At 55.4% G+C, this 23,622-nt stretch overlaps 1 protein-coding gene across 10 annotated transcripts in view; it reads right to left on the bottom strand.

The window, feature by feature from the left end:
- Positions 1–23,622, bottom strand: part of COL27A1 (collagen type XXVII alpha 1 chain) — a 186,584-nt gene that overhangs the window by 19,016 nt on the left and 143,946 nt on the right. For 9 of the 10 annotated variants that reach the window (XR_009503756.1, XM_059925413.1, XM_059925420.1 and 6 more), the window contains 17 exons: positions 22,734–22,787; positions 21,820–21,873; positions 20,590–20,643; positions 18,681–18,734; positions 14,535–14,642; positions 10,912–10,965; positions 10,693–10,800; positions 9,421–9,474; positions 8,365–8,418; positions 4,692–4,748; positions 4,449–4,502; positions 3,809–3,862; positions 3,473–3,526; positions 2,586–2,639; positions 2,396–2,503; positions 1,505–1,612; positions 557–664 (listed from right to left, as the gene is read on the bottom strand). Coding sequence is in view for 9 of the 10 variants with exons in the window: in XM_059925413.1 (XP_059781396.1) it covers positions 557–664; positions 1,505–1,612; positions 2,396–2,503; positions 2,586–2,639; positions 3,473–3,526; positions 3,809–3,862; positions 4,449–4,502; positions 4,692–4,748; positions 8,365–8,418; positions 9,421–9,474; positions 10,693–10,800; positions 10,912–10,965; positions 14,535–14,642; positions 18,681–18,734; positions 20,590–20,643; positions 21,820–21,873; positions 22,734–22,787 (1,191 nt within the window). In the remaining variant the exon portion in view is untranslated. Of the gene's footprint in view, positions 1–556; positions 665–1,504; positions 1,613–2,395; positions 2,504–2,585; positions 2,640–3,472; positions 3,597–3,808; positions 3,863–4,448; positions 4,503–4,691; positions 4,749–8,364; positions 8,419–9,420; positions 9,475–10,692; positions 10,801–10,911; positions 10,966–14,534; positions 14,643–18,680; positions 18,735–20,589; positions 20,644–21,819; positions 21,874–22,733; positions 22,788–23,622 lie in introns of those variants that run through there. The other variant, XM_059925421.1, reaches the window with a different exon arrangement.

Genomic DNA, 23,622 nt, shown 5'->3' with positions numbered 1-23,622 from the left:
CTCACTTGATCTTGATGTACAATCCTTTTAATGTATTCTTAGATCCATTTTTCTAAAATTGTATTGACAATTTTTGTATCTATAGTTATGAGGTATATTGGTTTGTAGTTTTCTTTTCTTGTAATGTCCTTATCTGGCATTGACATCAAGGTAATGCTAACCTCATAGAATGTGTTGGGAAATATTTCTCCTCTTCAATTTTCTGGAAGAGTTTATGCAGAATTGGTATTTTTTTCTTCCACAAACAATTACTAGAACTTACCAGTGAAGTCATCTGAGCCTTTGTGGGAAGTTTTTAAACTATAGATGCAATTTCTCTAATAGATACAAGGCTGTTTAAGGCTATTTAGAGTTCTGGGTGGGATCACCTCTCCTCATTCTGAAGGGACCGCTCATATCTCATTTCTCAGCTTTTTTCCACCCCCAACCCCGCCCGCAGGGGAGGCAGAATGGTATCTGTGCCCACAGAGGGTACTGGTCTGCCCTCGTCACAGAGCAGGAAGGTGGCTTCTGGGTCTGTGTGTGTGAACACGTGTGTTCCCTGGGGCTCACTCACCGGCTGGCCTTTGGATCCAGGCTCCCCATGGTTCCCAGGAAGCCCCGTTCCGCCTTCTGTCCCTCGTTTGCCAGGGGGACCCAGCTGCCCGGGTAACCCACTTTCACCCTTAAAGAAATACACCAAGATGACCAGTCAAAGGGAGAAAATGGCTCGAGGAGAGGGGAGGCGCAGTTGGAGAGACAGAACAGCCATTCCACAGGGTCAGTTAACATCTCCGGGTGCTGGGGCAACAGGCATAGACTTGGGGGTGGTGGAGGGGTGCTCAAAACTTCAGCCTCCTTAAGGGGAAAGTCTCTTTTCTTACTCTGGCATTCAAGGCCCACTTTCCGTCCACTCCCCCACACGCCTCTCCTCTTCATTGTTTCTTCCCAACAGGCTATGCAGTCCCCACCTCCACGCCTCCATTCACGCTGTCCCTTCTTGCTCATTTAAATCCTCCACGGGCCAAGGCCATCTCTCCCTCTGCCAGCTGTCTTTATGGAGGGTTCCAACCTCTCTCCAACTAAACCTCAAGCTCAGAGAGGGCGAGAGCCCCGTCTGATTCATTCCTCTCAATCTTCCCTTCAGTGTCTAGCCCTGGGCTCAGACTGACTCAGGGCTGCCTCCGCCACCACTCAAGGAAACTTTCTAAAAAGATACCTTGGAGGGTCTCAGAGCCAGCAACATGCACTGTTCCACAAAGGCCCACAAGAGGGCGCCCATGGACAACTCAACAAATAGCTGACAGTGTCAAGGGCCTGGTAGGGGGCAGTATTACAGCTCCCTGGATAAACTATCCTTTAAGTCAAGTTTAAGCTTGGGGAGGGACCCCTGAGAAAGAGGACTCCATTTTCACACAGGCCCTGGGACATGGGCGCTCACATCAGCACTGCAGTCAGTGTCATTATAGTTAGTACCAAGGCAGAAAGGGTGGAGGGTGGGTAAGGGGATTAACAAGTGTCTGACCTTGAATCCTGGGGGTCCCTGTGCTCCAGGCAAGCCAGCCACACCTGGATTTCCTCTCTTCCCAGCAGGGCCCACGGGGCCAGGGCCCCCATCGTCTCCCTGCTCCCCCTGTGAAGAAAGAGGGCAGAGGAGGATTTTTCATGTTTCAGGAAATAGGCAGCCAAGGAGGCAGGATGACTCAAAACCTGGGTGAAGGGCTTTCCTGGTGGCGCAGTGGTTAAGAATCCGCCTGCCAGTGCAGGGGACACGGGTTCGAGCCCTGGTCCGGGAAGATCCCACATGCCGCGGAGCAACTAAGCCCATGCGCCACAACTACTGAGCCTGCGCTCTAGAGCCCGCGAGCCACAACTACTGAGCCCGTGCTCCACAACAAGAGAAGACACCGCAATGAGAAGCCCGCGCACCGCAACAAAGAGTAGCCCCCGCTCGCCACAACTAGAGAAAGCCTGCGTGCAACAACGAAGACCCAACGTAGCCAAAGAAAAAACAAAACAAAACGAAACAAAACAAAAACCTGGGTGAACCCTGGGTGAAGCTGGAGGTCAAACTGAGGGATGGAGGTCATACTGCCTGTGTGTGAGGATGGCTGGACCAGCGGGACAAATGGGTGGGGAAGGGAAGGGTCTTAAAAACCAGAAGCTCTATTTGCTGGACAGGGTATGACCCTCTGGGTGCTGGCATGGAGGAGAGACAGTGAGATGGGCCACAGTCCCAGGTCCCAGGTCCCAAGGGATGAGGCCATTGTCCATGCAGGAAACTTCTGGATGTGCTGGTTCTGCCCATCCAAGTTTCCAAACCCGCTCCTCCCGGCCCATGGCCTACGGCACCCCCCGCACGCACACACGTCATCTCAAATGGAGACACCGTCTCTTAACCTCAAGTCCTGCTCACCTGCTGTCCTGCTTGACCGTCCCGGCCAGGAAGCCCATCTGGTCCAGCGACACCCTCGGGGCCCTGTCTCCCCACCACGCCCCGAGGCCCCGGCAGCCCCTGCACGCCCTGGGGGTAAATAGGAAGCTGGTGAGGGCTTCTGGGGAGGGCAGGGAGGTGGGTGGGAGAGGAGAAGCTGTGCGTCACTCACCTGGATCCCCCTCCGTCCTGGTCCCCCAGCCTTGCCTTGCTTTCCCTTTGGTCCCTGAAAAGTCAAGGGGCACATAATGAGGGCTTCCTTGAGGAGGTGCAGAACACTAGGAGCTCTGGAAGGGGACCCTTCTGTGGCTGGGGCCTGCCCCCCCACTTCTTGGGCCTTGGCATCTGAATCTGCAAATGGGCCCAAGCAGCCTGACTCAGAAGCCCAAGGTCAAGGCTGGCCTTGGGGCCTGCCAGCGTTGTCACTAGCCCTGGGTCCTGGGCCCTCACTGGCAACCCTGCTGCAGAGGCTCCGGGCCCTGGCAACTTCCTGGTGGGAGCGAAGCCCACGGCTGGCTGGTCTATTTAATCCCCATGGGTGTGGCTATCCCTGAGGGGTGGGGGGTGGCTCTGTGGGTGGAGGGGTGCACCCCTGGGGGGAAGTTGAGGGCATTAAGGCAGCCTTGGCCCAACCTCAGTGGAGGCAGATGCAGGAGCCCTGGGTGCAAGGCAGGAAACTCCTCTCCACCGCCTCTGAATTCTTCCACGAGCATCACCACCCCCGTGCCTTCCTCCACACCCCCTCACTTCACTTCTCCCAGTTTTCTCTTTCTACAGTGTGGCATCGTGGAAAGAGAGGCCAGCTTTGGATCTTGACTGTCCTGGGTTCAAATACCGCTGGCTGACCTGACAGGTGGTCTCCCTCCGGGAGGCCCTATAAATGGGGCTGGTCATCCCCCCTCCCTCAGGCTGTTTGAAGGGATCTTGGTCAGACCACACCCTGCAGGGCCCTTCCCTGTGGTTCCCTCTCTTTCTCACAGCACCCCCAGCCCTCCCTCCCGTGTGCTGTGTGCCTGGGCCAGTCTCTTTCCCTTCCCTGTGGACGTCAGCGCCTCTTACCTCGTCCCCTTTCGATCCTTTGGGGCCCGGCCGTCCCCGGGGTCCCGGATGCCCCTGCAAACCAAGGTGAGATGACGCAAGGCAGCCCCAGGATTCTCTCCTGGGGAGGGTGGCCAGTCTCCGCCTGGAGGGGGGAGGTGTGGGGAGGGGTTTGGGGGTGCAGGCTCTGGGGGTGCCCCCAGGGTCAGGGCAGGAGAAACCAGAACGGGCTGCCCCAGGCCCTCCTGCAGGGAGGGTCCCTTTAAGCTTCAAAAGGCCCAGTTCTTTAATTCCCCCACTGCTCCTCCACCACCCCCCTCAGGGCAGGAGGGGGATGGGACGGGAAGCACCACTCACGGGTTGGCCCTGCTGGCCTGGATTTCCACGGAGGCCTTGTACGCCCTCCTGTCCCTGGAAGTCAAGGAGAGACAGGTGAGGGGGTTCATCTTGTGGGGGGGGGGGCGGGCAGGACAACTTCCAGCCTAGAGGACCCCAGAAAGCCCTTGTTCTTCCTAGCAGTGTGTCATTGTCCCCCTGAGTCTCAGCATCCTCATCTGCAAAATGGGTGAAATAATGACCCTGCCAGGGAGGATGAAGGTGGGGCGGTGAAGAGCCTAGGAGGCTGGCAGGTGGGGGGAGCTTGGGAGGGGGGCCTGGTGCTCATTCAGTGGCCTGTCCACACTGCTTCTGTTGGGAGAGCGGCTCTCGGCCACAGATGGGGACACTGAGGTTCTTGGAGGGGAGGGGTCTCCCTCCCTGGCCCATCCTCTCCCTCCCTCGGGAAAGATCTCAGACTCTTCCCCTTTCAGCGTGAACTACACCCTGAGCCCTTGCGGGGAGGGGGAGGGTTGCCTAAAGCCTGGGCACTAATGGTGGAAGGACAGGCCTGTTTCCTGGCGAAGGCTGTTCTAATTCCAGGTTGCAGGAAATACAGGCCAAGGAATGCCCTCTTATAACACTCCCGATGCTGCCAGCAGGTAGGAGCTCCGATACTTACAGGGTATCCAGGGTCCCCTGGTTCCCCGCGGTCTCCTCGATCACCCACAGGGCCCTAAACGACAAGGACAACAATAAAAAATGGGCCACCGGGTGCAGGGGATGCCACACCTGGGCCTCCCAGGCCACAACCTCGTGAAGCTCGCAGAAGCCTCACCCCTGCTCAGTTTCCCCGCCCCCTCCCAGGTTGGGGTTCCACCCTGGCATTGGTCCACAGGATGGACAGCGGGGGTGGGGGTCTTACCCGATCTCCAGGTGGCCCGGGGTGCCCCTCGGCCTTGCCATCCTCACCCTCCTCCCCCTGTGGACACAAAACTAGCTTTAGGACAAACCTCCTGCTCCTGGTGAATCTGGGGAGTTCCAGACACTCTGCACGGAGGCCAAAAGGGCCTTCATCAGAGATGAAGTCCAGCCGACTTAGGGTTACAGACAGAAAGACTGAGGCCAGAGAGGGAAGGGGAAGATGTGGGGTCAAAGGCAGACCTGGGCATGGAACCAGGAATGTGGAACACAGAACAGCGCTCTTTACCCTCCCCGCTGCTGGACACCGCCAGGCCGATGCCCTCAGGTTGTCAGACGGGGTAGCTGAGCAGAGACCTTGGTCACACCCAGCTTTGCAGGGGACCAGCTGCCCAGACCTTCAACAGGTCTCTTCCCATCTCAGAGCTTTTTCTCAGCTGCGGAATCGGAGTGAGGAGGGGTGAAGGGGACAATGGCGATACCCATGCGGAGTGGTGGGGAATTCCATGAAATGATGCAGAAGTCCCTGCATGGTGCTCAGCAGGCAGTGACAATAATTCCAACAGCTGGCAGGCATGGGCACTGCCACGGCCGCACACAGGCACTCACTGAATCCTCCCAACAACGCTACAAAGTAAGTGATATTATTCTCCCCATTTTACAGATGAGGACACTGAGGCACAAAGAGATGGTGTGAGCTGCTCAGTCATTCAGCCCCCAATGACAGAGTCCCTTTCTCTGACCCTTGCTGGGAGAAAGTGGGCCGAGAACCAGCTTCAGGACGAATGTCCAACCCTTGATGGGAGCCCCAGAGAAGGCCCTGGGCTGCCCCAGATGGCACTCAGCAGTCGGCTAACTTGCAGGTCTTGTTCATATGACAGCTTCCTATCTGCAAAACGGGATTGTCATGCCTCGTAGCACTGCTCCGAGGACCCAGTGAGCAAAGGCATGCTGCTGCACACAGAGTAGAGGCTCAGTAGAAATTGCTGTTGTTGATAATAATAACAGCAGGGAGGATGTGTGGCATGGAGGTGGTCAGAAAGACTGGGGGAGGAGCAGAGTTTAGAGCCGAGGTCCTTGGGCCATGGCAGTCCACGCCAGGCCCTGGGCTATCCACAGGACAGGTGGCTGGACGCCATGTGCCAGCTACAAGGAAGGTGTAAGCAGAACAGCAAGTGGCAGAACCTCAGGGCTCAGAATGTTCCAGCCCCAGACAATACGTCCCATGGGGGTGCATTCTGGGCAGGGGGCTCAAGCCAGGGCACCTCCGAGCCCCCTCGCTGTTGGCAGGGATTGAAGGGGAGGCCTGAGAGGCAGGAGAGAGGGGAGCCGTCCCGGGGGCTGGAGCCTGTCCCAGGCCTGAATCAGTCCGTAGGGCTGGTGGCTGTACGCCTTGGCCCAGGGCCTCTGTGGCTCCTGTGGGCAGAGATCGAAGGCATGAGGGACTCGGCCCGAGGCCTAGAACCAGTCATACCCGGGAAGGGGGGATGGGTGGCCCAAGGAGTGGGGATTCCCTCTCCTCCCTGACCACTCTCTATGGCTCTTTGTCCCAGGGCTCCGTCCCACAGTGGAGGGAGATAGCTGGACTGGGGGGGTGTCAGGGAAGGGGGCAGTGTTTACCTAGTGTGTTCTATGTGCCAGGCGCTTCATGAAGTATGTTTCATACATGGTTTCATGAAATCCATATAGCACCTCTATGCTGCTGTGACCATTGGTCCCATTTTACAGATGGAGAAACTGAGGCCCAGGGAAGGAAGAGTCTTAGCCAAGGCCACACAAGACTCAAGGGGATGTCTAGGCCAAAAGCCAGCTCTACAGATCTCCCCCTCTCCCCCACATTGTGGCTGAAGTTTGGGGATGCATTTCTTAGCACCTGAAAGCTGGTGGGGTCCCCCCATTTCCCATCTTTCTCCTTGTTCTCAGAGTCTTATCCCATTTATCCAGTCCCTCTGGCCGCCACCTTTGTAGACAGACACGTGCCCCACAGGGAAATTCCAAGTTGAACAATATATTGGCTCATCTAAGTGTCTGTTTCTGGCTGGAAAAGCAAGGCCTGGCATCAGACAGAGTCTGAATCTGGTCCTGCAACACCTCCCACTGATCCTGAGCTAGTCCTGGAGCGTCATGGAGACTCAGTTTCCCCACCTGTCAAGTGGGACCCTTACACTTCTGTGCCAGGGTCATGGTGAGGATTATGGAGAAATCCTGGCTGGGGAGCTTTGCTTCGGGGGTGTCCCCCAGGAACCTGCTCTCTCCCCACCCCCCGCACCTGCCGCCAAGCTCCATCCAGCTGTGGTTGGTTGGCTATTCAGTCCTGTGAGTATTTTTATTTTTGAGCTCTATAGGGCATCATTCCACAGCCCCTAGCTCAGGGCCGAGAACATACTAAATAAATCATTATAAATCCATAAATACCTGTTGGTTAGCAGATGAATGACTGAACTCATAATAATACCTATAAGTCAGAAAGTGCATCTGGCTGACATATATGTGATGTCCTGCTTAGCCTCGTGTTCCCGAGGTACCCATCCACTTAATAGATGAGGCAATCAAGGCTCGGGGAACGCTGGGGCCCTGCCCAAGGCCCAGGCTCAGGGCAGATTTGGGGTTAGGGTCCAATTCTCAGCAGCCACAAGAACTGCTTCTGGGGGTGCAGATGACCCAGAGTGCAGGCACCCTCTTGCTTCAGGCTCCGTGTTAATCCCTCCTACACCAGCCCCGGCAGACTGTGAGGGCCGAGGAGGGACTCGGGGTTCTGAGTGACACTTTCTGCAGCTTCCTGTGGGATGTGTCAGAGCCTGTGGCCCACTCTGATTGCAGATCTGTTCTCCAAGTAGGAGGAAGGGGCCAGCTGGACAGGAAACCAGGCCAGGGTGATTCACCCAGCAGCGAGATGTAGTTAGTGGGGAGCTGACTCGGCAAAAGAAAGGAGGGTTGGTGAGCAGGGGGGCAAAGAGACAGCAGTGGGGCGCCTGCTAGGAGCCCGTTCCCGCTAAGCCATCAGGGGAAGGGAGAGGAAAGGAAGGAGGGACTCAGAGCCACTAATGTAGGAATCAGAGACTTGGGTCCTGGGCCAGCTTGGTGCTGCCTTGCAATGTGACCCTCAAACCTCTGGGCCCCCGCATGCCCACCTGCATAGTGGGGCGGGGCACAGTGATCAGCAAGGTTCCTTCTACCAGTTCTTGTCCTCTACCGAATCTGGAGCCAAGGCATGGGACCTGGACACGTCTTCCCTCTGCCTGGGCGGTTCCTGGCCTCGAAATGCAGGTGCTTCTCACTCTCCATCCTAAGCCCCCTCCTGGCTCTCGCTGGGTGATCTCATTCACAAGTGAGGCTTCAATGCCCACGTTCGCACAGATGATGGAATGGCATTGTTACATGACTGATGTCCGTTTCCCCTGGCTCAAACAGAAGCTCCAGGAAGGCAGGAACTGCGTCCATTTTTGTTCTGGTGCCAGGCACAGAGATGACACCCAATATACCTGTGCTGAATGTAGGTCTAATGGTTCCTGCCTGCCGGCCACAGCTGGGGTGACACTGGCCTCCTAGCTGGCCAAGGTGTGAGCAGGGATGAGCCTGGCGTGAACCCACGCTAGCCCAGCCGCAGTGGCCCGGGGGCTTGCTCCCGCCAGCCCCGGATATGAGAAAGCAGCTGCTGCCCAGGACCGGACACCCACCTTTTCGCCCTTTGGTCCAGGAGGTCCGAGGGGTCCCATGATGCCTTTGTGTCCCTGCAGGAAACAAGACGGCAGGAGGTGAGAGCATGGGGGAGGGAGGAGTCGGGAGGGACAGGTGACGAAGGGCAAGAACTCAAAGATGGAAACACTCTGGGCTGTGCGATCAGGTCCCGGCTCTGTCCCAACTCGCCGTGTGAATCTGAGCAGGCCCTGTGCCTCTCTGAGCCCTGGCCTCCCAGACATGCCATGTCGGTCCCAGACACACCTCTAAGGGGTGTCCGCTTGAGTGGCTGAAGGCTCTGCTCATGCCATCTTGGAGCAGACCTGGGACCAGGTCTCGGGAGGACCAGCTGTGTCTTCTGGGATGGGGCAGAGGCAGGGGGCAAAACGCTTGCCTCAGAGGGCTTCCCCAGGCCGGGCTGAGAACTGCACACGCAGACTCCTTCCTTGGGCTCCCGGCACCCACTCTCCAGTCTCCCTCTCCTTTGCCCTCTGCTTCTCCTCCCCTCCCTGCAGTATCTCTTTCAGACACTGGATCTCACCTTCAAACTTAAGCTGTCAGGCCTTGCACACACATTCTTTAGCCTCCCCGAGCCTCAGTTTCCTTTTCTGAGCAAGCCCCACGCCTCGCTGAGGCCTAGGCTCCCAGATGTGTACCATGGGTTTGGCTTAGCAGCCTCTAAGCGGGGGGGGGGAGTTGCCAACTTGGATGTGAGAATGGGCTAAGACCCATCCCTTGCACAGAGAGCAGCGGTGAAGCTCAGACACGAGGTGTGTGCACGGCACCCACCATGGGAAGGAAGGACCCAGCGAGGCCAGGGATTGGCGGGGGGGTCTTCCTCTGTCCACCCCACCCCTGCCTGGCCCACAGGTGGTTCTCGACCCCACCCCGGTCTGTGGGCCCAGGTGTTCCCTGGGGCGAAGGAGACCGTGAATCTGCCTGCAGTGGCCCGAGGGCCAGCCCTCAGCTAGGAGAGGTGGGCGCAGCAGCCGAGGTGGCCTGAGTCCAGGCCTGCAGGACAGAGTTCCGCAGAGGGGGAGGTGACATTTCCTTACATCGTAACCAGCCAGCCCCGGTTCTCCTTGGGCCCCCATCCGTCCTGGAGCACCCTGCGAGAGGAGAAGACCCACGTTGGTACAGAGCGCCGCTCTCACGGCAGGAACGCGGGCACTCTCTCCCGCAGGCTCCAGCCCAGTTCAGCCCAGCAGCCTGGCACATCCACTCTGCCCAGAACCCAGGCCGGAGAGTCAGGCGGAGAGCAAGTGGCGTCCGTCCCCTCCTCTCCGGAGCATTCCTCCTCCCGCCCAGCCCTTCCTTCTTCCAGCTCCAGTGGTTCATGAGAGCCAACGGCTAAATTTTCCCCGATTTTGTGAGCCAATTAAGAAACAAAACCATGGTGAAAAATTAAATTCCATGAACTTACAGATAAATCAATTAATTATATTAAAAACAAAGATGACAAATATTCAAAACTCATCCCTTCCTAGTTATTTTACTATACTTTACTGTTATCTATGCTCATGAGGTTACTTCCATTTGTTGAATCTGTGTGGCGGAAACACAGACATCCCTGGGTATCCAGAATCTGCAGGGGATCAGTTCCAGGACCCTCTGCAGATGTGAACCCGCGGATTCGGGGGCCGACTATACCAGATCATGGGGCTCTCTTACCCATCCCCTCCCAAGTCTGCATTCAATAACATCGCGTTGGCAGCTTGAAATCAGTCACCGTAGGAGCATTTATACCACGGAATCTTACAAGCGCCACAAACCAGCACGGCTGTTAACTGGCACGCACTGGCAGCTCAGAGACACCGCATCACCCTTGCCTGCCCCCTCCCTCGCTTCCTCTTGGGGCCCTCCTCTCCCTGCAGCAGTAAAACCCCTCAGGGACCCTCCCTTCAGGGCAGGCCAGCAACGGGCTGGGCCACCCTCAGAGTCACCCAGGGATCTGCAGCAGCTTCACCGTGACCCTCATGAACCTCCTTCCAGTGGGAAAACGCCTTGTTCAATAAAAATACTCCCAAGGGTCTGGTCCCCTCTCTACACCCCAATAGCAGGACTTGATAATAGGGGGTTATAAAGGGCTTCAGAAGACCCACAGACCCCTTCAAATCGCCAGAAATACTGTGTTGTGTGTACTTTTCCAGGGAGAGGGGCTATAGCTTCTGTAGGTTCCCAAAGGGATCCATGATTCCAAAGAAGTGGCTGGGACAGTGGACACAGGCGTTTAGCTGAGAGCTGAGGCGGGCGATGCTCTCCTCTCTGCCCTTGGCCCCCTCTGCTCCATGCCTGACCCCTACCCCACCCACCCAGAGAGTTCTCACCGTTGGTCCCAGGCTGCCCCGGGACCCTTTAGGGCCTGGGGTGCCAGGGGGTCCGGGGTCTCCAGGGACGCCCATCTCACCCAGCTGTCCTTGGTAGCCCTTGGCACCCTGCAGTGGAGGAGAGACAGGCTGTCAGCAGGCCCCAGCAGAGGGGAGGGAAGGGCGGGGGCTGCAGGGCAGGGACATGGTGGATCCAAGCAGGAGGCGGGGGAATCCTACCTTGGCTCCCATGCGGCCCTTCTCGCCTTGCTTCCCTGGTTTTCCTTCAGGACCCTGAAAGGAAAAGGAGGGAAAGAGAGAGAAAGATGAGAAATGAGAGAATGCGGAGGCAGATCCACAGAGTATCGGAGCGCTAGCTCTGGAAGCAGACCGCCTGGGTTCAGATTGATTCTGCACTCAATACCCATGTGACCTTGAGCGTGACCGCACCTCCTGTGGTCTATGTCTTTGCAAAGTGGGGGCAGTGGTCGTATTTGCCTCACAGAGCTGAGGATTCAACCTGGTGATACAGTATCATGCTTGCAAGGTGCCTGGTCCGTAATAAGTAAGTGCTCGATAAATCACTGTTGTCATGGTTACTGCTGGTGCCCAGGCTGTCCCCATGGGAGCAGCTCTCTGCACGGAGCCCTCTCCATGTGCCAGGCACTGTCCCACCCTCCTAGCCACCCTGAGCCTCAGGCCCGATTCAGAGCCCCTCCCGTAGATGGTGACAGCCTAGGTTCCTAAAGGTGAATTGACTTGCCCAGGGTCCTGCTGGTCCAAGGCAGAGCCCTGATTCAATTGCAGATCTGTCTGATTCTGTGTCCAGGGTGCCCACTGATGACAGGCAGGCAGGAGAGGTTTCCTAGGTCTGCCCTTATCTCTGAGATGTTGTGTGTCACTTCTGACAATCCCCGAGACCATGTCCCACTGACAGGGTCCCCTCCCTCAGGGGTTGAGGCTGGAGGGGTTCCTCAAAGTGGCTCTTTGTGACAGGAAGGTCAGCCACCCTTCCCTACTCTCCCACTGGGGCACCCAGGCCACTCCCGCTGAGAGGCCACTCTGCCCCCTCCCCCAAAGGCATCCCAAAGCGTTGCTCTCCCCTGCTCTGCCCCAGGGGGCCCGTCTCCACAGTTGTCAGGGAAACTCAGTTCACTGGGGCTGAGTGAGTGTGAGTGTGCACGAGGGAGTACAAGACAGATGAGAGAGCAAGAGCAAGAGAAGAGAGTCCTAACCCCAGGCCCCACTGGGTTGGGATGTAGTGGGTAGCACAGGCAGTGTTTCTGACCTGAAGGGACATCCAGACTGCCTGCAGAGGACAGTCCCCTCAAAGCCCAACCCTCAAAGGGAGCTGGGAAAAATATCTATGTTCTTGGTAAGCACTAAAGAGCTGGTTTGATTTAATCCCTTTGGCTGCATTAACAGAGGCACATGCTATAGGATGAGGGAGGTGATACTCTCACCTTGGAATAGGCATTGCACTCTAAGAGGAAGTACTGACTAATTGTGATGGAGGAGGGGTAGGGAGAACAGTGGCCTTGGAAGGACCAAGCACAGAGAGTCCTGCATCCTGGTGCTTGAGTCTTCACGTGACCCTGGACAAGTCCCTCCCTTTCTCTGTGGCTCAGTTTCCCCACCTCTAATATGAAGGTCTTGAACTAGCCTTGCACTGTCCAATATGGTGTCCCCTAGCCACACATGGCTACTGGGCACTTGAAATGTGGCTATTGTGACTGAGGAACTGGATTTTTAATCAATTAAATTTTAATTAACTTTAAATTTTAAAACTGGTAATTCAATGATTGGAAAACTTCTAACATTTTTGGAACAGCTTGGGATATGAATCTACATTTTCAATTGTATGTTTTATGAAATCTAAATACAGATCAAGTATTTCCAAGGAAAATTTAGCATCTGAATTGAGATGTGCTCTAAGTGTAAATTACACACTGGATTTCAAAGACTTACAAAAAAAAAAAGGATGCAAAATAGCTTATTAATGATTTTTTATATTGATTACATGTTGATATGTTAGTATTTTGGATAGATTGTGCTAAATATATCATTAAAATTAATTTTGCCTATTTCTTTTTACTTTTTAAAAATATAACTATTAGAAAATTTTAAATTACACACATTAACTCCTATTCTGTTTCTACCAGACAGCATTGGACTTGACAATCTCAAGGTCTTTTGCTCCTCCAGTAATTAAATACTAAATAATCATCATGGCCCCAACGATGGGCCAGACACTATGTCCGAACTCCGTTTCATATCTCATCCAATTCTGGCCACAGGGCTGGGAGGAAGGGATTATTTATCCCATGTTAGAGCTAAAGAAACAGGCTCAGGGGGATGAAGACCCTGTCAACGGGTCACCCAGCTAGGTAGAATGAAATGTGGATTCTTACTTTCTGGGACACCCCTTTTCCTAGGCTGGTCCTGTTTGGGCAGTTGTGAATCATGATTACAGGAGCTGGTGGCATTTACCAGCGGAATGAGGTGACTGCAATGGCTGATCCCTTGTCAGAAGGAGAAGCAAGTCAGTGACAAAGAATTCAGTACAGGGCCAGGGAGACAGACGTCTCCCCCAGGACCGGGCAGCCGGCTGGGCACTTGTCTGACAGCTCCTCTCCAGCTGAGAGTATCCCCGATGGTGAGGGAAACGCTGAGTAAGGGCTGGAGCACCCAGAGGGGTGAGGCTGTGCGGCCAGAATGAAGACCTTTGCTGGGCCCCCATCCATACAGATGTATTTCTGGAAAGGCTTTGATGGCTCATAAAATTCTATTTTTAAATCCTCCACTGTTTCCAGGCCACAGAGTGGGAGATTCTTGTTCTGCAGCCCTGATGCCAAAGAGACTCAAATACGGGCCTCTCATCACCTCTGTCACCTGACACAAACTCGGTCTGGCCCCAGTGAACCTCTTTCCAGTTCCAGTGTATGAGGACTGACAGTGACAGCAAAATACAGACATAAACACTGTTACCACCACCGCCAACACCATCCCCATCACCATAGCCACTGTCACACCACTGCCACTGCCATCACCATCACCAACAATAATACCACCACCATCATCCATCACCACCGTCATCACTACTATCGCCACCATCACCATCACCGCCACCACCAGCTTCCAGTCACTTCCTCCTCCAAATTCATAAAGATCATTTTTTATATTTCTGGTGCATTTTATAAAGTGCTTTCCTATCCAAAGTTTCATCACCTCTTCAGATGAAAAAAACCAAGGCTCAGAGAGAGGCAGTGATGCGCTCAAAGTCATGCTGACAGTGGGTGCTCGAGCCAGAACTCAGCCTTTGGACTCTGGGTCAGGGCTATTTCTGCCACATGTTGCTGCCCATTCCATAGTCATGATGCTCAAAAGTTCACTGAGAAAGAGCCCCTGGAACACTGGTACTCAAAATGATCTCAGTGCACATTCTTCCAAATCCTTCATCATACGAAGGGTGCGACCCAGAGAGGGCAAGGGCAAGTGAAAGGTCACACAGCAAGTTGCTGATGGAGAATTGGGCCAGTGCCTCTCCTGCTAAATTCAGTGTGGCTGAATGTGGGGGGTGGGCAGGACGAGGTCAGCAGAGGCCAGGTCTGTGTAGGGCACGGCAACCAGGCTAAGGAGGCCGATGTTATTCCCGTGGGCACTCGGGAGGCGTGGGAAGGTTAGGCCGGGGAGGGGCACAGTCAGGTTGGTTCTCCGTGAAACTCTCACGTGAAGGAAGGATCACAGCACAAGACCCTCTGGCGGCAGCTGTCAAAAGACCTCCCACCCAACTGCCTGAACAGGCCCAAGTGTTATTCTCACCCAGGAGCCCCAAGTGCTGGCACACAGCTGTGCACACTCACCCGGACGCCAGTGATGCCAGGGGGGCCGGGTGGCCCGTCCTCACCCTTCAGTCCCTCCTGGCCCTTCTCGCCACGTTCACCGTCGGGCCCGGGGTCACCCCTGTCCCCCTGGGTTGGAAAGGCATGAGGAGGGGAGAGAGAGAAAGAGAGAATAAATGTCACCAAGTCCATCAGAGGCGCCAGACCTCAGAGCTCCATTTGGATGTCCACAGCAGACCTGCCCCTGGATTCCCCTGATGGTTCTGCCAAAAGGGTCAGCCTGGTAGAGACAGCACGCAGCACGTGACAGTTTCTAGTGTCCATGCCTGGGCCATGGAGGGAGCTGCTCAGAGAAAAGAGAGGACCCTGACCACGCCCACCCCGTGGAGTTTACAGCAAAGAAACAGGTTGGGAGAGTAGGACGATTTCTCCCCGACACTGTAGACACATTGGGAGGACAAGAGTCTTAAGAAGCTGAAGGAAATTAAAAAAAATTTTTTTTTCTTTTCTTTTTTCTTTTTCGGCCACGCTGCGCAGCATGCGGGATCTTAGTTCCCCGACCAGGGATCAAACCCGCGTCCCCTGCGGTGGAAGCGTGGAGTCCTAACCACTGGACCGCCAGCGATGTCCCCAGAAGCTGAAGGAAATTTTTATAAAGGAAAAAATTCACCCGATTCTACCTCTTGGAACAAACTCTTTCCATGTTTCTGAGTTGCATTTTCAACCCTCACTTACACAAAACAGTTTACAATAATAAGTAAAAGGTAATCGTTTCGATTGCTACATACCAGGCTCAGAGCAGTGGAACAACTGTTCCGCAGCAGTGAAGTCAGTTAGTAAATTTAGCTTTAAAGGCATAATCCAACTGCACTGCATGTTTCCATCTATTTTTTTTTTTTAATGTCTTACTCTATTTACTGTGAGTACGCGCTCCCTTTCCCGTCTTCTCTGCATGGGTCACATTCTCGCTGGCTGCGGTACATTCCCCCTGTTGAGTGGGTGGCAGCGAACGCTTACATAGCACTTGCCACTCCAGGCCGTGCTCTGGCAGGCTAGGCTGTGCCAGGATGGGGCATGGGCATGGGCTCGGCCCGCCCCACGAGCAGAGCAGGGGGTGCAGCAGGGGCAGTGGGTGGGGGAGGAGCGGGGCGGCGCGCATCACAAGGCCACCTCCCCTGGGGCTTGTGGCCAGTCTGCAGGTGGCTGAGCTGTGACGGTACAGAGAGGCCCCCAGGGAAGGGTACGAAGCCACGGGTAGGAGGAAGGGGTGGGCATGGGAGCAGGTTCGGAGAGGCAGAGAGCGTCTTTGCCATCTTTGTTTTCCGGTGCCACACTTTATGAGGGACACTGATAAACTGGTGTGTGTCCAGGAGAAAGAGCAGGGTGCACAGGGCAAGCAGCTGGAGCCTGGGAACCGGACCGCGGAGAGCACAGCCCGCAGGCTGGTCCCGCTGCGGCCCCAGGTTCTGGGCGTGAGCAGCTGGGGCGCAGGATTGCCGGGGTAGCTTCTAGCTCCGGTCCAGGAGGACGTCCCAATGAGAGGTGTCCAGAGACGACACAGATGAGGGAGGGAAGCTCCAAGCTGAGGCATGGGCCAGTGCAGAGCAGATCTGGGCACCAGGAAAGGGTCGGACAGGTTGGTGTCTGAGGTCCCTTCGCATGGAGAGTCTCAGATTCCAAACTCAGCCTGGCAGGGAGACGGGGCTGGCCCTGATGCCCCACTTGCAGACTCTCTTGGCTCCAGGATTCCCCTTCTGGCCTGTCAACCTGGCCACCTGCTCTCCTAGCTCTGAGGCAGGCAGCCTGTTCCAGGTGGCTGGGCTGGATTTCTGTGAGGGGCCCTAGCCTGGGCCCTGCAGGGGCACTGGCTCCAGGAACTACCCAGATCCCCAGAGCCTGGGCTCCCACACAGCTGGGGTGGGCTGGAGGGCTAGGGAATCCCAGAATCCAGGACATCTGTCAGTACTCAGAGGAGCCTTACAAGTTGCCTAGCTCAACCCTCCTACTTGCAGATGGGGAAACTGAGGCCCAGAGAGAGGTATAGACTTCCCAGTACCACATGTGAGTCCATGGCAGAGCATGGGTGAGACCTTGGGTTCTGGTTCCTTCTAATTCCAAGGTTCTCTGCTCAGGGGACAATACCTCCCTCACCCCTGGATTCAAATCTTGCTGCCACCTCTCAATAGCTGTGTGACTTGGGCAAGTTTCCTCATTTGCAAAATAAGCACCAAAGGGTTACTGTGGGGAGTGAAAGAGATAATCCACGTAAATGATAGCTTAGCATAGCATCTAGTGCACGAGCACTGGATAAACATTACCTGTTACTAGGAATCACCACCACCGTTGCCACCATCAGCTGGTTATCTCAAAAGAGATAATCAGCATAAACTATAAAGTGCTGTGCATGTCCAAGAGGTTGTTTTCACCATGAAGGTGATGCTTGGACAAACACCATAAAGGAAACAGACTCTCTCCTGGATTCACACGAGGACCCGGGAAGATGCCGTACTTCTGCCGGACTACTCCTGCCCAAGGTCTAGGGTAGCACTGGCTTTGGAGGGAGTGAGAGGAAGCAGCCAGGGCCGAGGAGCCATGACAAGTGAGCAGGAAAGACTGTGTGAGACACCCAAGTCTGGAAGACGCCCCCCTCCCATCCCACCTCAGCAAAGATTCCAAGGAGAAGAAAGGTGGTTGCCCAGAAGTGAAGGAGGTCCCCGCATTGTGCCTCGGTTTCCTCATCTGTCAAGTGGGGATGGTAATGAATCCAGCTCAGAGGATTACTGGGAGGATTAAATGGGTTAATTCATGTAAAGCTCTTAAGGCAGGTGATGCAAGTATGGTGAGTACACAAAGCATTTTAGCCAGAATGTTCGTCAGCATCATCACGATTCATGCAGACATCTGGCAAAGGGTGTGGAGAAGCCATCAAGTGCTCTGGGTCTCCGGAGCCAGACCCAGTTATACCCTGGGATACAGCAGGGCTGGAGGTGAGAGAAGGTAGACAGATGGCAGACAGGGGGCGCTCTCGACCTTGCAAGCAAAACACAGGCTGATGGGAAGCCAGCCAGGGGCTTGTCACAGAGGCATCCTGGGAGGTGGGGAAGCCCCGGACCCAGGGCAATCATGCGGGTGGAGGTCTGGGGATGGGGCAATAGAGGCTCAGATAAGAGGGGTGCTTATCTGAGGTCACATGGAGAGTCAATGGGTGACAAAGGGAATGCTGCGATGTGGCACTTGGGATCCTGAGCTGGGCAGCTGACAGGTCAGCCTTGGGGAAAACCCACCTAATGGTCTAGGACTAGGCCAGGGCTGGAGGCAGGGCTGGTAAGTCAGAGAGTGAACCTGCCCTGGGGTTCAGGGGAGCCCTGGCGCCTCCTTAAGGCCCAGCATCTGTGGCTGACAGATGAGTCTAAGGAATGTAGCAGGGCTGAGTCAGGCCCACATGCTTTGGTGTCAGTGAGCCCTGGGTTTGAATTTTGGATTTTCCACTCATAGCCCTAGACTGTAGATGAATACACCTCAGCCTGAGCCTCAGTTTCTTCACCTTTAGAATGGGCGTATGGTGCAGAGAGGTAGCCGAGGCTTGGGTCTTGCCTGCGCCAATTACTAACAGTGTGTCCTTGGACAAGCGGCTTAACCTCTCTGAGTCTCCGTTTCCTCATCCAAAGACAAATTTTACCCCGTAGCACTAATTGAGATGATACATACATAGGGCTTAGCACAGTCCCTGATACCTATGTGACTTCTTCTCCGTAAATAGTGGCTATGGGTCATGGGTGGTGATTATTGTTCTCCTGATCTTTTAGGATGTTTGGAAGATAACAGATATCAAAGCTGCTGGCTCTGGGCCTGGCACAGAGCAGGGCTTCAGGTACCACTCTGAGCCAAGAGAAGCTGCAGTTTCAAGGAGAAGGGTGGCAGTGAGGAGTGGAAGGTGGGGCTGGTCCCTGGTCCTGCCCGAGCAGGGTAGAGGGCGGGTGCTGTATAGGGCTCACCCCCACCCATCCTGCTCTCCCTGGGAGCAGGAGGGCTGACCTCAGAGCTTATGGGAACACGGTGCTTCTGGGGGAAAACTTAGGTCTTGGATGGGAGGACAGTGGGGGCAGAGGGAGAAGGCAGTTCCAGAACATTCTCTCCCCCCAGACTCTGCACCAGAAGGACGCTTACCTTCAGCCCGTCGGGCCCTGCAGGGCCACTGTCACCCTCGAGGCCTGGCTCTCCCTGGAAAGGGTAGTGGGGAAAGATGAGGAGACATTACTGGGGAGGGGGTCCCAGTGTGTTTTACTTCTTCCTTCTCCCTGGGACTAGACCCCAACCCCTGATCTCCAGGTAGTAGGGGCCTGCAATGCCTGGCACAGCCAGTAAACAGTGGAGCTGACCCACAAGCCACAGCCTGTTCTGTGTGCAGGGTGGGGTGAGGTAGGGGCTGCACGAGTTAGAAGGTGCTGGTCCTGTGTCTAGGTGGGCTGGTTGGAATGGGGAGGTAGAGCAGCCTACTGGCTGAAAAGGCTTTGACGCCAGACAGATCTCGATGCCTCCACCGGGCTTCCCATTCACTGGTAGTCTGGCCACAAGCAAACTCCTTAGCCCCCATGGGTGTCTGTTTTCTCCTCTGAAAATGGGGCTGATACACTTCCTTTAAGGGTTTCTATGAGACACAGTATAAGCATCCCACAAATAGTAGCCATTAGATACATTCTTCCTGGAATTTGGAGTGAGCCCTCATGGAGTGCTTTGGTGGAATCTCATTTCTCAGATGAGGAAAGTGAGGCCATCCCTCACACTTTCTTGCCAGCAAGTTTGGGAATGATACCAAGACCCTGAATCCCATCTGACCTTCAGCCAGGTTCCCTGCTTGCCTTCCTAGCTCCAAAGATGCCCCTGGATGCCTCAGTTATCTAAATGGCTGTCAAGTTAAGTTTGTGTCTCTCTCTGCTTTTTCATAGCTGTTCAGCATCTGAGCTGGAAGGGGCCTCAGAAGTCATCGGATGCAGGAATGGCAAAGATGGGAGGACAGGTGTGTAGATTCCACCCCTCTTGTGCCCATGGCAGACATCACTAATCTATCTACTAGAATGTGGCTCCATGAGGACAGGGCCTTCTGTTACTCACTGCTGTGAAGTGCCTGGCACACAGTGGGCATCAAGTGAGTGCACGTCATTCTCTTTCCTAGTGAGCCCAGAAGGAGCCTCAGGATCCTTCTTATCATGGCACTCCAAGAAACTATACTGCTCAATCTTCACTGACAGACAAGATTGCCATCTGAATACTTCAAGCTCCATGCTCATCCTCTCTTGCCCTGTGGCCCTCTCCTCTCATTCTATGTCTTAACTCAATTTGAGGAACCTCTGTTAACTTCGGGCAGGGAGTAACATGAGGCATTGGAAAAAGGGAAAAATGAGAAGTCGGATTGGGGTCCTGGTGTCTCCATGAGCCAAGCCCCCCACACTAACTCCCCCTCACTCCTGGGCCGCACCTTCCGCATCCGAAAGATGCTAGAGGATGCCTGCTCTGTATCTCTCACAGCACCCTGGGGTCTCCATTCAGACAGGGATCTTATAAATCAGGCACAGAGCATAGACAGGTGGACACGGAGGCATCCCAGACCTTCTCAGAGGAAGCCAAACTCTGTGGGTTTCTTTTGGTAAAGGGGAAGATAACCTTTCAGATAACCTTCCATGGAACAGTTTTAGGGATGGTAACAGGTGTTTTTCAATAAAAGCACCTGGAGGTCAAATAAGTTTGGAGACTCTGGATTAACCCTCCCCAAGCCCCAATTTCTTGGTTGCAGGCCTTCTCAGAGCCTTGAAAATGCTACTGCTAATGTGTAAGGGGGAACACCGAGCACGCAGAATCTCAAGCATTTTGACCACAGAATGCTTTTCTCTGAGGAGCGCCTCTGCACTGTGGAAATGCCGGCCCGCCAAGGGAGACTGGATGAGGCTGCAGAGACTCACAGTCTGTTTCTGCAGCTGAGGAAACTGAGGCTCAGGGAAGCTGAGTAAAACCCTTCCCCGCTCCAGACAGCCAGGGAGGGGTGGGGCTTTCCAGGGAGAATGAATTTGCTTTGACTTACCCGCTGCCCAATGAGGCCCGGCTCCCCAGGGGTGCCCAGAGGCCCAAGGTCACCCTAGGAGAAGCCAAACACAAGTCCATGGGTGGGGGGGTAGGACCAGCCCCAGCCCTCACCTTCTTGTTCTCACCGGTTCTGACGTGGGAGGAGGGGGGTGGGTGGAGCCGAGGAAGCTCTTTCTCCCCAGGACCAGAGAGAAATTGTAAAATGCCAACCAGAGCCCCTGTTCCCAATAAGCCCTGGACAGGTCAGAATCACGATCACCGGCATCACCACCACCACCGGCTCAGCTCACACTTACATAGTGCTGTTCTAAGTGCCTTTTCATGTTACACATTTAACTGTCACAACAACCCTGCCAGGAGAGATATCTTCTTTTACGAAGGAAGAGACTGAGGGACCGCAGGTTAAGTAACCAGCCCAAGCTCATGAGGCTAGTAAGTGACAGATTCAGGATCCAAACCTGGGTAGTTTGGCTCCAGGGAATATCGGATGCAGAGATGGCAACTCTGAGGCTGACCACCTTCTTTTCTCTCCCTCCCTGAGAACCTTGCAGAGAAACCCAAAGAAGGAAGAGGCCCTAAATGAACCAGAATAAATGTCACCCGGCTCCTCCAAAAGACCCCAGAAGGGTCTTTCTCATGTGGGGATTTCCAAGCTACACTCTCTCCCTGCTGGCGTCTGAGGGCACAACGAGGAGGCGGAGCTCCGAGCCCCCAGCCCTGCCACAGCCAGAACCATCCCCATTACTACCTGTTTTATATATGGGCTGGTTTCCTGCATTATTCAAGCAAAGGATTCTGGAACTAAGTCAAGACTGACAGTCCCAGGCCTCCGGGGCCTGCATAGGGAGCAGGTCCTCTTCCAACAGCAGCGCGGGGAGGGGGCTCTCCCCAGAGCCCAGGGATCAATGGGCTCCTGTTTCCCTGCAGGTAATGAGGGGCACCAGTGCTGAAATGCAGATGGTATCGCAGGAGGCCAGGAGGTATGGCCGTCCCAGCGTGGGGCAGGTGCCAGAGAAAACACTGCCAGACAGGGGGCAGGGATGGGGGCTCCGGGCTGGCTGGGCCATCCGCTGTGGCCATGGCCAGGCCCTGCTCCCCAGCCGGGAGCACAGAGAACCCATTATCCCGGGCACAAGAAAGGCCTGTTTCTCTTCCATGGAGACGATGGGGCCGCCAGCTGGGAGTTGGTTTCAACAAGCCATTTTTCTCTTCTTTCATCCCACCTTACCTTCATTCCAGCTTCCCCAGGAAGGCCTGGTTCTCCCACTGCACCTGGTGGCCCCTGCAAGAAAATGCCATTGGTCCTTCCTAGAGCAAGGGCTGGCCCCTGGTTGAAAGGGAGGAGATAACTGAGGCAGGCTCAGAGACGGCAAGGGACGTGTGCGAGGTCACTCAGCATGAGAGACACAGAGCTGGGAGGCTGCAGCCTTCTGGGAGCTTAGAGTTGGGACCAGGCAGATGGGGATGATTGGGCTCGGGCTGCTGAGCGCCGGGGCTGGCCAGAGACTGCTGGAGCCCCTCCCTCCCCACGAGTGTGGTTTACTCAGTAGGAGCCCATTGGCAAGCATGGGGAGGAAAATTTCATGATTCACATAACAACAGAGGAGGAAGCCAACGGATGCTGCATTCAGGGCCGAGGGATTCCAGCCCTTCTCTCTGCAGCTGGGCCAGGATGACAAGGGCGGGAGGGATCCTCAGTTATCACCACGGGCATGGCTGCAGCCCCCGCATAAACCCTGGGGCTCAGTTTTCTCCTCTGGGTAAGGCATGGGCATCTGAGGCCCCTTCCAAGCTCCTTGCTGCATGACCTTAAGAGGACTAGTTCTGCAGTCAAACCTCTGTGTCGGGGTGAAGTCCCAGCAGGGTCAGGGCAGGGGGCATTGCTGCTCTCCATGGTGCCGAAAAAGAGGCACTGCCAACCCCCGTGACAGTCCTGGCACAGCTGCATCCCACCCGCTGCCCCTGGGATTGGGAGCCCAGCCCCTCACCCTATGGCACCATGGTGGATCTACCCTCTCTGCCAGGGCCTCTCCCCATCAGTCTCTGCAGTACACAGGACAGGGACCCCGGAGGAGGAGGGCCGGGAGGGGCTGATACCTCCCCAGCAGCACCACGGGACGAACAAGGGTCCTCCGCACTCACCTTGGGTCCCATCTCTCCCGGAGGGCCAATTGGCCCCTGGGGTCCCTGAGGGCCCTGGAAGATAGACAGACACACAGACAGTTGGGAGAAGCCAGCCTGGGCCCTCTTTGGGGTCTAAGGCTCAATAATGCAGTCTGGAGGGGCAGGTGAGGGAGAGAACCCGTAGAATCCGGGACTCCGCAGCCCATGCCCTCACCCACCCCTCGCTGAGGGTCCTGGTGCCTGTAGCTCTCCCCGCACCCCATGTCCGGTGCACTCCCGCCCATCCATCTGCCTCTTCTCCCAGCATCTACCTAAGACCCGGGGCGGCCTCCCCTGCTCAGAAGCCTTCTGGCTCCCAAGCCTTGCTCACTCTGTTCCCTCTGCCTGGAATGACCTTTCACCCACCCTTGGTCAGTCCATTGTTCAAAAGGGCGTCTAGCTGAGCTTGCAGATGTGGGGCTACAGCGCGGCCTCCAGTCCTCCCCCTGCCCCACCCAGATTCCTCCCGCTGGGCCCCGAGACTGTGCTCTCCTCTCCATCACTAGCAGCACCCTCCACAGCCTCCGCACGGGGCTCCGCAACACACGGGATGTCCGCCCAAACCCACCCTTCCCGGGAGATCTTCCGCAGGGCCCCTCTGTTTCAAACCTCTCAGCAGCTCACTATTGCCTTTGGGACAAACAGCAAACTCCGTCCGCAGCTTTGGGTGACCGGCCCCCGCGACCTCTTCCTGCCTTCCCTGAGGTCCAGCTCTCTCCACTCCGGGCACGCTGGACTCCGTAGTGCCCAGTCAGCGTGTTACTTTATTCTCATGTTGCCCTCCCTCCTTCGGAGACCTGAAGGACTCCGTTCCCTCCACTTTTCACTGTGCTAAGCACTCTATACACATTTTCTTATTTCATCCTCA

This window comes from Balaenoptera ricei, chromosome 6 (assembly GCF_028023285.1).
Source record: "Balaenoptera ricei isolate mBalRic1 chromosome 6, mBalRic1.hap2, whole genome shotgun sequence".
NCBI classification, from domain to species: Eukaryota; Metazoa; Chordata; class Mammalia; order Artiodactyla; family Balaenopteridae; genus Balaenoptera; species Balaenoptera ricei.
Note: the sequence above shows the minus strand (reverse complement) of the source record. Positions and strands in the feature narration are given on the sequence as shown.